Source organism: Lepidothrix coronata, unplaced genomic scaffold, assembly GCF_001604755.1.
Source record: "Lepidothrix coronata isolate B3197 unplaced genomic scaffold, Lepidothrix_coronata-1.0 Scaffold54, whole genome shotgun sequence".
Classification (NCBI taxonomy): domain Eukaryota; kingdom Metazoa; phylum Chordata; class Aves; order Passeriformes; family Pipridae; genus Lepidothrix; species Lepidothrix coronata.
The window spans coordinates 2,964,103-2,977,027 of NW_016690234.1; the positions used below are offsets into that span (position 1 = coordinate 2,964,103).

Consider the following 12,925-nt stretch of genomic DNA (forward strand, 5'->3'; position numbering starts at 1 on the left):
GCTTTTACTCCTGTCTGTATCTTCTGAATTGTTTTCAATACTGTAGGTGACACTTGGAGCTTTTGGCCAGGAGGAAGTTGTTATTTCTAACCCCTTATCCCCAGCAGTGATTAAGAACATAATCTATGAAAAATGCCATTTACAAGATGAAAGAGAAGCCGTAGTTCAGCAGGAACTTGTCATACATATTGGCTGGATCATCTCAAATTCACCTGAGCTGTTCAGGGGCATGCTGAAGATACGGATTGGGTCAGTAAAGTATCTCATATTGTTCTTTATTACTACTGGTATTGCAGAAGAGCATACATGCTTCAGATGTATGCAGATGGTTGCTACATTGCAGAAATGGTTTATGTAAGATGATGCAGCAGAACTTGTATACTTCAGTTTTAGGAAGCCTGCTTTAAATTAGTTTGCCAAAAACAGGTGCACAACTATTCTCAAATTTGGCAGTCAATAGTGTAAAGTGGAGGAGGGGCAGTCCTTGTAATGGTCCATTTGGAGCATTCCTACTGCTGATATGGTGAACTAGAGGATTTTTTGAAGCTGGATCCCTGTAACAATGGGCCTTAGTGGGGTTGGATGCTGTGGGATTCTCTTGCTGAAAATTAATTTTGTTCTTCAAAACCACCTCAAACCAAATACCCTCACTCCCCAGCTGAACAGTATCCCTAGTGCAGACAACATACAACACTTCTTGACTGTTCATCAGCTGCCTAGTTGTCCAGTTCTATACTGAATAGGTTTGTCTGAGCCAGGAACCACAAAGCTGAATCAAGTTTAAAACATCATTTACCTAGTGGGTTGTTCTGTTTGTTGACAAGGTGACCTACAAATAGTCTGTGCTGGAGCATTGTCATATTCCATGGTATCTGTATTTACTCTGCTATCTACAGGAGTGAATTATTTTTCACATTTAGGAAGAGACATGCATTTGAATAAGCACTTCTTTGAAGAGGCCAGGTGCTACTGAGATATACAGAATTAGTGAGCATGCTTTAAAAATCAGAACTTAAGTGTTCCATCTTCCATATTTTTTTTTCCATAGAGAAAAATACAGCATTTTAGCACTGGAGGTAGATACCAGCAGCCTTTTTTCAGGCAGACAAAATTCATATTTCCACTTTAGCAGTACATTCTAGTCATCATAAAATCAAAAATTTTTCAAATGCCTGTATTAGATTTGACTGGAACACATCTATTCTTTGGCACTGAAATGCTTTTCTGTCCCCTCTACAGATCCATGTTACTCTTCTTTCCTCCCCCTCCTTATTCCCTGTATCTAGTCCTTTTTGCAATTTTTTTTTTCTTTCTTCCAAGGTTAATGCTAGAGATTCAATTTCCTTTATTTCAGTGTTATCACCCACTTCAGTGAGCAAAATTAACCTTCTCACAGAAATGCCATTCCAGTTTGGTAATGATTTGATTTAGTGTCTTGTTATTGATTTGCTTTCAGGGTTTCATGTTGAAATAGATCAAGTTACTGACAGGCCTATTACTGTAAAAACTCCCAACCTATGACTTCTACCCTTCTCTTATCAGTGAAGAGCTCAGTAGAAGGTCCAGTCTTGACTTTGCTATGGTTTGCAGGCCATTGCAAAGAGAAAATACTAGTGAGGGACTTACACACAGGCACATTTGAGTCATCAGTGAGGAAAGGACAGATTCCAGAGCCAGTTGTGTTTTTAATCTTAATAACAAGAGAAGGACACTATTCCCCTGCTGAAATAAATGAAAGTAGTATGTTCTGCATAATGTAGTATGTCCATGTTGCCTAATCTTCTCTGGTGTCTTGCACCTGCAATGCATGGCCTTGGAAACATCAAATTTAAAGCAACATTGGACCAGCTGGCTGGACATTTCCTCATTGCCTGTAGTTACTAAGAATTTTTTAGAAAAGATTGTGACTTGACTTACATAAACACATTCTGCACCTTGTTGGCTGAATAATTAAGTGACCGTGGAATGTGACTGATGACAATGTAGCTCCCTTAAGAATATGCTGCATTTTGGGATAATCACAGAAAGGCTCTTGGATGTAGCCCAGACTTGATCAGGTGTTATATGATGGACTGTTTGAAGACAAACTAGTTAAGTTTCTTTTTCCTTTTGTTAGTAATACCTGCTTGAACTGATCCAGTGTAGATGGTAAGAGACTGAGCTCTGTGCTCAGTTATTTGGCTTCAAATGTCTCTATACATTATTTCATCTTTTGATATTGAATTGGAGGCTGTAGCACTAGTTTTACATAATGTGCAGAATAAAACTCAGCATTTTCCTTCAATACTTTGCCAAGGTCTCCCTCTCTGATACCTAAGGCTAAAAATCTTCACTGCTGCCATATTCTTATTGAATCACATTTTTTCAAAAGGGAGTAGCAGAAGAAAGTGTGACAGACTGCAAAAAGGAGTTTCAAAGGCTAAAAGTATAAATAAGCCCTGAAGTATTTTTAAAAGTAAAATCTTGTCATTTTAATGGCTTTTTAAAACTCTTCGGCAAAATGCATATATTGTCAGAGCCTAATTTTGAATAAGAATTTTAACATCAAAAGCCAGGTAAATGTTTGTCTTAATGAACATGGGACGTAGGGCATGAAGTCAAATCAATTTTTTGCAGTCAATTTTTTTAGTAGTCAATTGCAATCAATTTTTTGTAGTCAAATCAAATTTTTCTATGGAAAGCACGCTCCACAACACATTTCTTAAAATATATGCATTATCCCTTTCAGTTCATATCATGTTCCAATCAAACAGTACGAGTAGTAGAGTCTGATATTTTATGCATGTCCTGACAGCTAAATAGAAGGATCATGTGGAATTCTTATGAGCTATTTTATTAGACTAATTTTTCATATTTGGAAACTTTGTATTTAATTAGTAAATATATTCCTTCCATTGCTTCAGATGGATTATTCATGCTATGAAATACGAATTGAAAATCCGTGCTGGGGATATGCCAGCCAAGGACTTGTACCAGATGTCCCCTAGTGAAGTGAAGCAGCTTCTGCTGGATGTCCTTCAGCCACAGCAGTCGGGCAGGTAATGAGATGGGGGGGTTTGTGGCACCTGTTTTCATTCATAATCCACTGTTCAAGTGAATTTAGTTTCTGAACTGCTTTGCACACCCCTGAAATCACCAGGCATCTGTAATCAGTAATATGCTTATTTAAGGAAAAGTAGGAAAATGCACTTTTTCATTCTTTCGTATGTGTCCAGGTTCCACAATTGTTTCTTTTATATTGCATGTTCCTTTTTCAGCTTTATCTTTGTGGAATTCTCTTTACTGCCACAGAAAAGAGATCTGTCTACTGTAAAATGAAGCATTACATTCTTTGACGTGGGGAAAGGAGCCAAAAATTACCCAATAACCTCTACTTAAGTAGCTTGTAAGAACAGTTTGTCTGCTGTTCAGTGCCCTCTTTCTTCTGGGTTATTAAATGAATTAAGAACAGATGTTCTCTAGAATTCTTGAGAGAGTGGTACTGCCTGAAACTTGCCATCTTTTCTCCAAGCTGTAACCAGCTGCCAAAAAGAGCATTCACTGTGATACAAAGTATGCAAGACAAAAGTTAAGATTACAATATTTCCACTGAACTGTATTGATAAGAGTGAAGTCAAAACTCTTCCTTTTGGTTTTACTTCAAGTTAAGTTAGATTAATCTTTGGCACATAATACAGCTGATAATTTCCATAGTCCTTGACTGAATGGATGATGGCCTTATCTCTCAACAAAGAGGAAATGCACAACACATCCTATTACTTGTGCTTCATTCAGAACACACCTGTTTTTTTCCCCAATCTGTAATGCCTGAGAAACAAGTTCCTTAAATTGGTGTCTCATCTCTCAGTCCAACTGGCCATGTACTATATCTCCCATGTGCTTTTCAGTGTCTTGGTTGTGTTTATTTAAATTCTTGTTCAGTTGCTCTCTCTACTCACGTTAATGCTGACATTATTCCCCTAAAACTGTAGCAGAACAACCCCTAGTCTCTCTTTGCAGCTTTTTCCATTATGTATTAGGCTATTTAGGAAACAATTTGGTCAATCACAGTAAGCATTTCAAGCACCATCCATCATTAGAGATCTTACCTGAATTGCCACAGCAGCTTCTGCCTTTGATTCCTGTAGCACAGGATAGATAGGTCAGTAAAGAGCACTCAGATGGATTTTCTGAGGATGAGGATTCTTTTTGGGGCTTATCTGAGTACAAAAGCTTGCCAGCATATCCTTCAAAACTTCCTATCTTTAACTTCTTCCTGTACAGAATTAGAACTTGTTTTTCCTTGCCCATTAGTGACTCGTTTTTAGAAGTTCTCTTCCTGCCAGGAACTACAGAACACTGTCTCCTTGCCTTTTTTTTTTCGGTGACAGTTTTTCCTACTCTTGTGATCTTTAGAAAAAAAATCTCTTCTAGTGTGACACCATATCTTGCTGCCAGTTAATTTGTCATAAAGGAAGGGCTAATGGTCTATTTACCTCCCCAACCAGTCCCTCCACCACCAACCTCTCTCCAAGTTTTCACAGAGGGTAAAATTTTTGCAATTTTCCTACCTCTTACACTGGGCTCCAGGATATGATACCATGTAGATGCATATATTACATATCTCACCAACAGAGTGCAGACTCCATAGATACTTTGAATCTATTTATGTAGGTTACAAGATTGCAGGTAACCTTTTTTTAAATGAAGCATTGTTCTTTTAATTGTCCAAATAGTTGTAAAACTAATTTTGCTTTTTCAGTTTACAAGACTGTCTTCCTTGCCAGGGTAATATGTATAGGTCAGAGTATTTTTGACATCTTCAAATGCTTCTTTCTTTGAATCAAGAAAACAACCTCTTATTTCTACCACCACTGGTCTTTCTGCTTTTATGGAAGTTTTCTTGTCCTAATCCAAGGATAGAGCTGTACAGAGAGTAAGATGGATCTATCATAGTAGACACAAGTTTTTGGCAGTAAAGTGACACATTGCTGATGTCTCAAACTCTGTGGCTAAAGCCCCGTTGCTGTAATAATATTGTGAAGAAAAAAATAGGAAAAATAAATTCCAGACTTGATGGATGTAAGTGAAAGAGGGTGTGGACAGTACGCTTCTGGAGACAAACAAGATTTGTGATTTATGGCGAATGTAACTCAGTTTGTTCAAAGCTTTAGTTCAACAAAACCATTCTGTTGAATTTTCTAAATTTACAGGCCACTTGTTTTCTACACACCACCAGAAAAAAACCCTACCTTCAGCAATTTTTACCTTTCAGCAAAAATTTCTGCTGAAATACGTTCTTCTAATGTGATTACTCGTGATGAATTCGATCTGCTGCTGTTACTGGACTACGCTGGATAGATTTCACAGTTAATTCTTTTTCTCCAGTTACATAAAACAAACACACACCTAAGAATAACATTCTGATCTCTGCAGGCTGAGCATCTTTATTGTGTTTGTTTGGAGTGACCCTCACCTGAAAGCGCATGTACTGCATGTGCATATTGAGATGTATTTGATGTCACTGCTCACCTTACTGGCTCACAGCACAGAACGTGGCTTTGCTGTGCATCTGTAAGAGGTTTTCACATGAGGTTTCCCCCTGTCTGCCCCCAGGAGCTGGCTGAACAGGAGGCAGATTGATGGTTCCCTCAACCGAACTCCGGCCGGGTTCTATGATCGGGTGTGGCAGATCCTCGAGAGGACCCCCAATGGTTTGATAGTGGCAGGGAGATTCCTACCACAGGTAAAATCAGCAGAGATGCTCAGTTATTTCTGTTCTACCTGAAAATGGTGAATTATTCTGTCATTAATGTTTATTTTATGTCATGGTGTTTTACTTGTTCCTGTTGTAACTGAAAAACAGAAAAGTGTTTTCAAGTTCTTTTTTGGAGGGGGGGAGTAAAATACAGTTAGAATAGAATGGAAGCCAAGTATTTCTATTAATGCACATTGATAAAAGCATAAATCTAGAAAACTCTTTCCAAATCATGGACTCTGAAATCTGCTCCCTTTTTGATCCTACAGTGGTCATATTTCTTTGTTGAGTAGGATTCAACAAGCAAACAGGCCCTACCTGGGGGTGGGTTTGATTTAATGCATATGGTCTTTGAGTAACAGTATTATTTATCTTTCAGCAACCAACCTTATCGGATATGACGATGTATGAAATGAATTTTTCCCTTCTGGTTGAAGATATGCTGCAAAACATCGACCAGCCACAATACAGGCAAATTATTGTAGAGGTCTGTGGCCAACAATTAATGAAATTTTATAATATGCATGAGTGTGTTACAGCCTGAAGGAAAAAAAAAATAACCCAGACTCAAATATCTCGAGAATTAGCAATTTAAATTTAAAACTTGCTTCAGTGGTTTCTCCGTAGATTGTTTATGATTAAACAGGTTCCTGTTAACATATTCAGAATATACCAAGTTCTAAATGTTCTTCCCCTCTACAAAATATTAATGACAGTACCAATGCAATTAGGTCACAGGAGGTAAAAACTAATAAGGAGTAATTCCAAAGTATCTTTCCTTCAAGTCCCTAGCCCATGCCTTTTCCTAACAATTTTCTAGGTCTAGCCAAAACTGCTCTAAAATAATCTGTTTGCCTTCCAAAGGATTCTTCTTTTCATTTTTGCTGAGGCTGCTCTAATAAGTTGCTTTATATTAATGAATCAAATAACTTCCCATTTCCTCATGTTCCTGTACCAAACAGTAAAGCAAGAGGCTGTTTAAACTCCCTCCCCACCACTGCACATAATGTTTGCTTTTGGAGCAGACCAAGAGCACCTGTACCATTGGTAGCTGACACTGGTGTTGTCAGCAGCACTCACTGTTAGTCCCCAGGTATGTGCCCCTGGTGCTTGAGTATTGCTCCACAGGAAAATCAAATCCCTCTCCCTTCTGGCTCACAACTAATGGTCAGGCTGGTGGTTGGAACATCCCCAGTTTTTGCTAAAAGATACCAAAATTACCAAACCAAACATGGCCAGTACAGACTCCACTGCCCACTTGTAGATATTTCAACAGGACACTTGTCATACTCACCTTCCTATTTTAAACCTCTTTCAGATGTAAGAAATGTAAACTCTGAAGACCTGAGACTTTATTGATGTTTATGGACCTTGGTTTTTATAAACTTTGTCAAAGTATGACATATAATCTGTAATTATGCCACAAAATACCAAATGCTGAGGTTCAGTGTTTGCTGCTTTTCGCCCTCTCCATTGTTTGAGCACCAGCATTTGTGCAGCCACACAGTGAACTGAATAAAATGGAAAATAACTTCCCTGGCTCCCAGCCAAGTTAGATGTTATTGTCAATCAGTTACACAGTGCCCTTAACTAGGTAGTCACCAGCAATTGTAACCTTTCATGAAAGCCTGCTTTTCCAGTGATTCTTTTATCAAAGTCAGAATTCTATTATCTGTGCACTATTACCTGTGCCATTATTAAATGGCTTCCTGCTTCAAAGAGGCATATGCAATTACCAGCAGTGCTGTTATGTAACCTGAATTTTAAAAAATCAAATTTAAAGTCTTACAGTCTTTTTCTGCCTTCTAGTTGCTGATGGTTATATCTGTTATTTTGGAGAGAAATCCTGAGCTAGAGTTCCAAGACAAAGTGGACTTGGACAAAGTGGTGCAAGAAGCATTTCATGACTTTCAGAAAGATCAGAGCAGTTCAAAGGGAGCTGAAAATCAAGTGAGTAAAATATTGCTGTCTTACAGAATTTACCATTCTTACTGAAGTTATAAATGCTAATTCTGTGCAGTTCAGAGTAAATAACAATTGATAGGAGTTCAGAATGGAACACAAATAAGAAATTAGTATACCCAAGTGCTGCCTAAGCCTGCAAAGAGCCTGTAAAGCAGAGATGAAAGAGGTACACTTTGTTGCTGAATTGTAAATTCAAAATTTTAGGGCAGGGAGAACACTCATGGGAGTCTGTGTTTAGCTGGGAAAGTTGCTTATTAAAGGGGACAGAATTAATTAAGAGGGACACTAGAACAGAAAAGAGTTAAAAATAAGAAAATAAAAAACCTAAAGCTCAGCATGGAAGTGTGGATTTAAGATCAGATACTAAGAAAAATTTAGTAACCAAAGAACTCTTATTGACTATATTAATGTAAGAACTTGAAATCCAAAACTGTTCCTAGTTACTGATTTTTGTGCTGGAGTTGCATTCATGACCTAGCAAGCTTTTTGATGTCTAAGGGTTAAAATTCAAATGAATGAATAAATGCTTCTAATATTTGCTTCACTAGAAGTGTAGGGTTTATGCTTTAGAGACCTTCAAATATACTACAAGTTTTGGTGCCTCAAAGCTCTGAAATTCTGTGATAAAGCCAAGTTTATTGAACTGGTTAAAGGAGGAAATAGAAATAAAGCAGTGGGACAAGTCCCTGTGCTGCTGAGGATGATCTTCCTCGCTCTGTCTGGCATTTTATTGTGCCCAATATATTTGAAAATATCTGTGCTAGCTCTGAAGAATTATTGATTCATAACACTGACATGCAACAACACTTCCTCTTGCTGAATTTAGCTCCTTTAAAAGATGAGGAAGGATACACTCCTTAGGAATTCTTTCAAATGTTTCAGTGTTCACTCTTTTGCCACTAGTTTTTTGTAATAAGGTTTGAAAAGCAAGCCACATATCCAGCCTCAGCAACGTGTCACTTTGCATAGTGCCTTTGCTTATACAAGAACACAATTTTCTTGAAATTACAATTCTTTTGGCCCATTTTGGAGGGTAATGACTCTGTGGCCATAACAAAATCACACATAATCCACACAAAGGGCTATTAAGTGCCAGCTCCACACTGGATCTCTGACTTCTTGTGACAATCTGCAAATCCCCAATAGCTATAAACAAAGAAAGATTCCATGCAAATCCCAGTTTTTACTGTGCTGCCCTAGCTTCCATTGAAGTGAGGGATTTTTTTCCCAAGGCCAGATCTACTTAGAATGATGCCTTTTTGACTCTTAGAAAGAAATCCCTATTTATAGTTGTGAATAGTATGTTTAAGGTTGTTGTTGTAAATTCCAGCTCCTTACATGTAAATTTTCTGGAATCTACCCTCTCCATATTCCCAGGTGTATGCCTGCTGGCAGCTAACTGTATCCTATTTAGGATTGTTCTTACGATGTTCTGTCTCAAAGTTTCCTAAAAAACACTGCTAAAAACTCCTAATTTGTCTGAACTGTGGTCTTTCATAAACCGACTTGCAAATATTTTGATACTTCCTAGTTCCCTGTTAACATGTAATAAATGTCAAAAGTATTTACTCCAGTAATTTCAAACACACCTTAAAACTTCAGCAGTCTAATATTTGCACCACACAATCTCTGCCCTTGATTTAATAAAAGTAACCAGTTTCCCGATTTAAAGTGTTGAGCCTTTATATAGCAGCTAATATATAATTTGAGAATAAGCAGATGTTTTAACATCATTAACTGTGAAAAACAGGTGTGGAGTGAAGGACACCTATTTTGGTGAACTGATTAATGAGTTAGTTCATGTGATACCTGTGGTTTGGATCTTGGATTTTTTTCCTTCTGAATAAATCTTCAGTCAGGGTTGTACCTCCATGTACCCCCAAGGCTCTGGCTCACACTTGTACTGTGGCAGCACAGTGAGGTCCCACAGTCAGCATCCAGCTGCATGTTTTAGGAGAGCAGTTGTTCTCTGACAGCTATGACATTTAAAAAAAATATTAAGAAGGTGGTATCTGTATAGTCGTGGAAAACTCAATGAAGAAGTAGATGCAGTAAATCTTAGTAATCTGTTCTGCACATGCTAAGGTAAGTGTAATGGGAGATTTCTGAAAATTGAGCAGAATTGTTTTGTAGCTTTAGACTCCGAAAAAACACATTTGTGTTTCTGCCATATTTGTGATGTTCCTCTTGTAACCCTGTGTTTGGCTGCTTTCCACAGTCAGCACTAATGGCAGCATCTTCTCCTTGTCCTGCAGGATGACATGACTGCTTTCTACAACACCAACCCACTTGGGAAGAAGGGAACGTGCAGCTACTTGAGTAAAGCTGTGATCACCTTATTGCTGGAAGGGGAAGTGAAACCAAACAATGATGATCCCTGTACCATCAGCTGAAGCTTTGAAACACAAAAAGGATTTGTTGCTTTACTTAGTGTTCTATGTATTTTTCAAGCATATATTAAAATACTGTTTTGAAGAGTAACCCTGGCTAGCAATACAAATGCATATTATCCTTTGCTGAAAGAAGTGCCATTAAAGATACCAAGTGCCACCTAATTTTTTTCTTTCTCAACTATGCAGCATGTAACTGAGCACATGAAGTTAGTGCGATGATAATTGATTAAGTTCAATAAGAATGTATTTATGATCTTAAATTATGCACTTAATGTACTGGTTAACTTCAAAAGAAAAGCAGTTTTTGTCTTTATACCTCTACTTATTTATAATTACAAACAAGTTTATTGTAAATTCTAAATGAAATTCAGAAAATACCATAATTAACATGCATAGCAGTCAGTATGGAAATACAAACATTGGATTATTTTCTTACTATTTTACACACGAATTGTAGCTGAAGGTTAAAGAGCTGTTATTCATTCAAGGTTTTCTGAATCAGTTAAATTGACAGCATTCTTTTACGGTGTTTTTTTTTTTAATTTACCTATTGGTAACTTGATATACAGGTTTCATCCTAATAGAGCAACTTTTTATCTCTAGCAATACATATCATTGCAGTTTCCCAACTGTAGTTTAAACATCTGCAAGTTAACAAGGGAAATGTATGGTAACAAGATAAAAGTTTGTATTAAAAAAAAGGGCAAACAAGCTGTATTTAAAATTAACATCAATGAAGAAATAAGTTTCTATTACATATGCTATCTTTGCATTAAAAAATTCAAAATACACTTATTTATCTCCTAAATGTGTGAAAATACTGTACGCAATATGCTTTATTTTGGTGAAAATAATAAAAAGCAAATGCTTGTAAAAAATCCTGTCAATAAAAATACTTTAAGTGACATGCAAAGAGACTCCTGTTGACTTTAGTGGCAACTTTTGACCTCCTAATTAATGATGACCAGTGCCAGCTTGTCTGTGAATCAGTTGTTGCCATATTGATGTCAAAGGCAGGTAGTTTAACTTAGAGAGAGAGGGGCAAAGCTGATGGAGACACAGTCTGGGCACAAGAGGATTTATTTGAATACTCTTGGGCAGTGGTTAGTACTGCCCTGATGTGCAGAACCTCCTCAGAATTCACAGCATCAAGCCTTCTCAAAACATAATGGCACTAAACCCTTAAATCTTCTCTCAAGTGCTGTGGAGAATGAATAAGGTCGAAAAAGCTGATTTTGGGCTATTAGAGGAGTGGTCCTACTGCTCTTCCTTGCTGTAATCTGTTTATCGTTCAAAGCATGGTGGAGAGGTGGCAGGGGGGACAGGGAGGAAGGTCCAGGAGAGGCAGCCCCGTTGCTCAGTGCAGGGAGCAGCCCTGCAGTGTCAGCCCCGAGGAGCAGCTGTGGGGCCGCAGCACGGCCGGGGCTCAGCCAGGAGGTGACAGTTCACCAGCACCCTCCATTACCAGCACTGCAAAATACTGAATGAGCCACTAGCTTAAACAGCAATCCAGCATACCCTCCAATTTTTTACTTCATTGCTGTTCTAGGAGTTACCAACTGCAGTAAATTCCACTTGCCCTTTTTTTTTTTTAAGTACTGCTTGCAGCTCTGGAGCTGGGCATGGCTCAGTGATTACAGGGGTAGCAGACACATCTATTTCTAGAGGTTTTAAAAATATTATTTGAAATTGATGTATATCAATTTCATACAAATATACAACATAACTCTTGTCTACAAACTGTAAATCCTGTTGAAAGGAAACAGTCCTTTATCTACAAAACCTACAGATTACTCCGGGAGCACTGGCAGTTCCTTACACAGTGGCTCTAGTTTTGGCTTTACAATTGCTTGTAATTTAAAATGTTAATGCACTTTAATTCTTAACACTTCTTGCTACTTCTCTTTTGCTCTTACTCTATTAATACCTCAGTTACTTGTAAGCCTTGGATTTGCTGATCTTGGGCTGACCTTTATAACTGCAAATGAATGAAAATGCCAGTCACTACTTTTCCTTATTCAAACTTGGAATGAAAATCCATGCAAGCTATTCTTGTTTTCCTTTATAGCCTTAAAAACATAGTTTATGAAATTGTGGTTCGACAATTTTTCAGCTTCTACAAAATAAGGATAGATTAGAAGATGAAGATACCAAAATTCAGCAGAGTCCACATTCTCTGAAAAAGGTTCTTGAGTCTGGAAGGACAATACCATTAATTTTTCTCTTGATGAAGTAGGAACAAGACAGGAGCTTGACACAAATGGCTCTCACATAGCTTGCCTATAAAACTGTAGTTTTATAAGATGAGATGATTGGAATAGAAACAACAATTTCTACTAAACAATTTTCTACATTATACAATGTTTGAAATCACAGAGGGAAGATAAGCTTTTATGAGAATAAAGAGGGCAGAAGGTAAACCAGATGGTTTTTAAACAGCCATAGGTCAAGTAATGTGTGGTTAGTATTTAATAAACTTGGTCCTAATTTCTTTGAAAACATTCTGCCTCAAAAAGGCAAGGAAAGAGATGTATTTGGGGTTGCAAATTAATAACTGCAGGTGCAACAGTCGATACAGTGCTCTGTGTACTGACAAGAGCTGCTGGCAATAGTTTCTCCAGCCATTAAAGAAATAAGTCCCAAAGGGTTCAATGTTGGTTCACACCATTCAGTTCCTTATTATACACCTTCACAGTGCTCCAAAGCTTGAAAAACCATTCTGCTTTCAAGGGGAAGTAGGATCCATTAAAACAATGGGAAAACAGTAGTTGAAAAAAGTTAAAGTTTAGCTACTGAATAAAAGCAGGTTTTTTTTTTTCCAGGTTCCTCT

General features: G+C 37.6%; 1 protein-coding gene across 6 annotated transcripts in view; it reads left to right on the forward strand.

Moving 5' to 3' along the window:
• PHKB (phosphorylase kinase regulatory subunit beta) overlaps positions 1-10,796 on the forward strand; it is a 67,949-nt gene extending 57,153 nt beyond the window's left edge. For all 6 annotated transcript variants that reach the window (XM_017816224.1, XM_017816225.1, XM_017816227.1 and 3 more), the window contains 6 exons: positions 47-249; positions 2,904-3,038; positions 5,596-5,725; positions 6,117-6,224; positions 7,547-7,687; positions 9,958-10,796. In XM_017816224.1, coding sequence (XP_017671713.1) covers positions 47-249; positions 2,904-3,038; positions 5,596-5,725; positions 6,117-6,224; positions 7,547-7,687; positions 9,958-10,095 — 855 coding nt within the window. In that variant the 3' untranslated portion in view covers positions 10,096-10,796. The remainder of the gene's footprint in view (positions 1-46; positions 250-2,903; positions 3,039-5,595; positions 5,726-6,116; positions 6,225-7,546; positions 7,688-9,957) is intronic.
• The last annotated feature ends 2,129 nt before the right edge of the window (positions 10,797-12,925 follow it).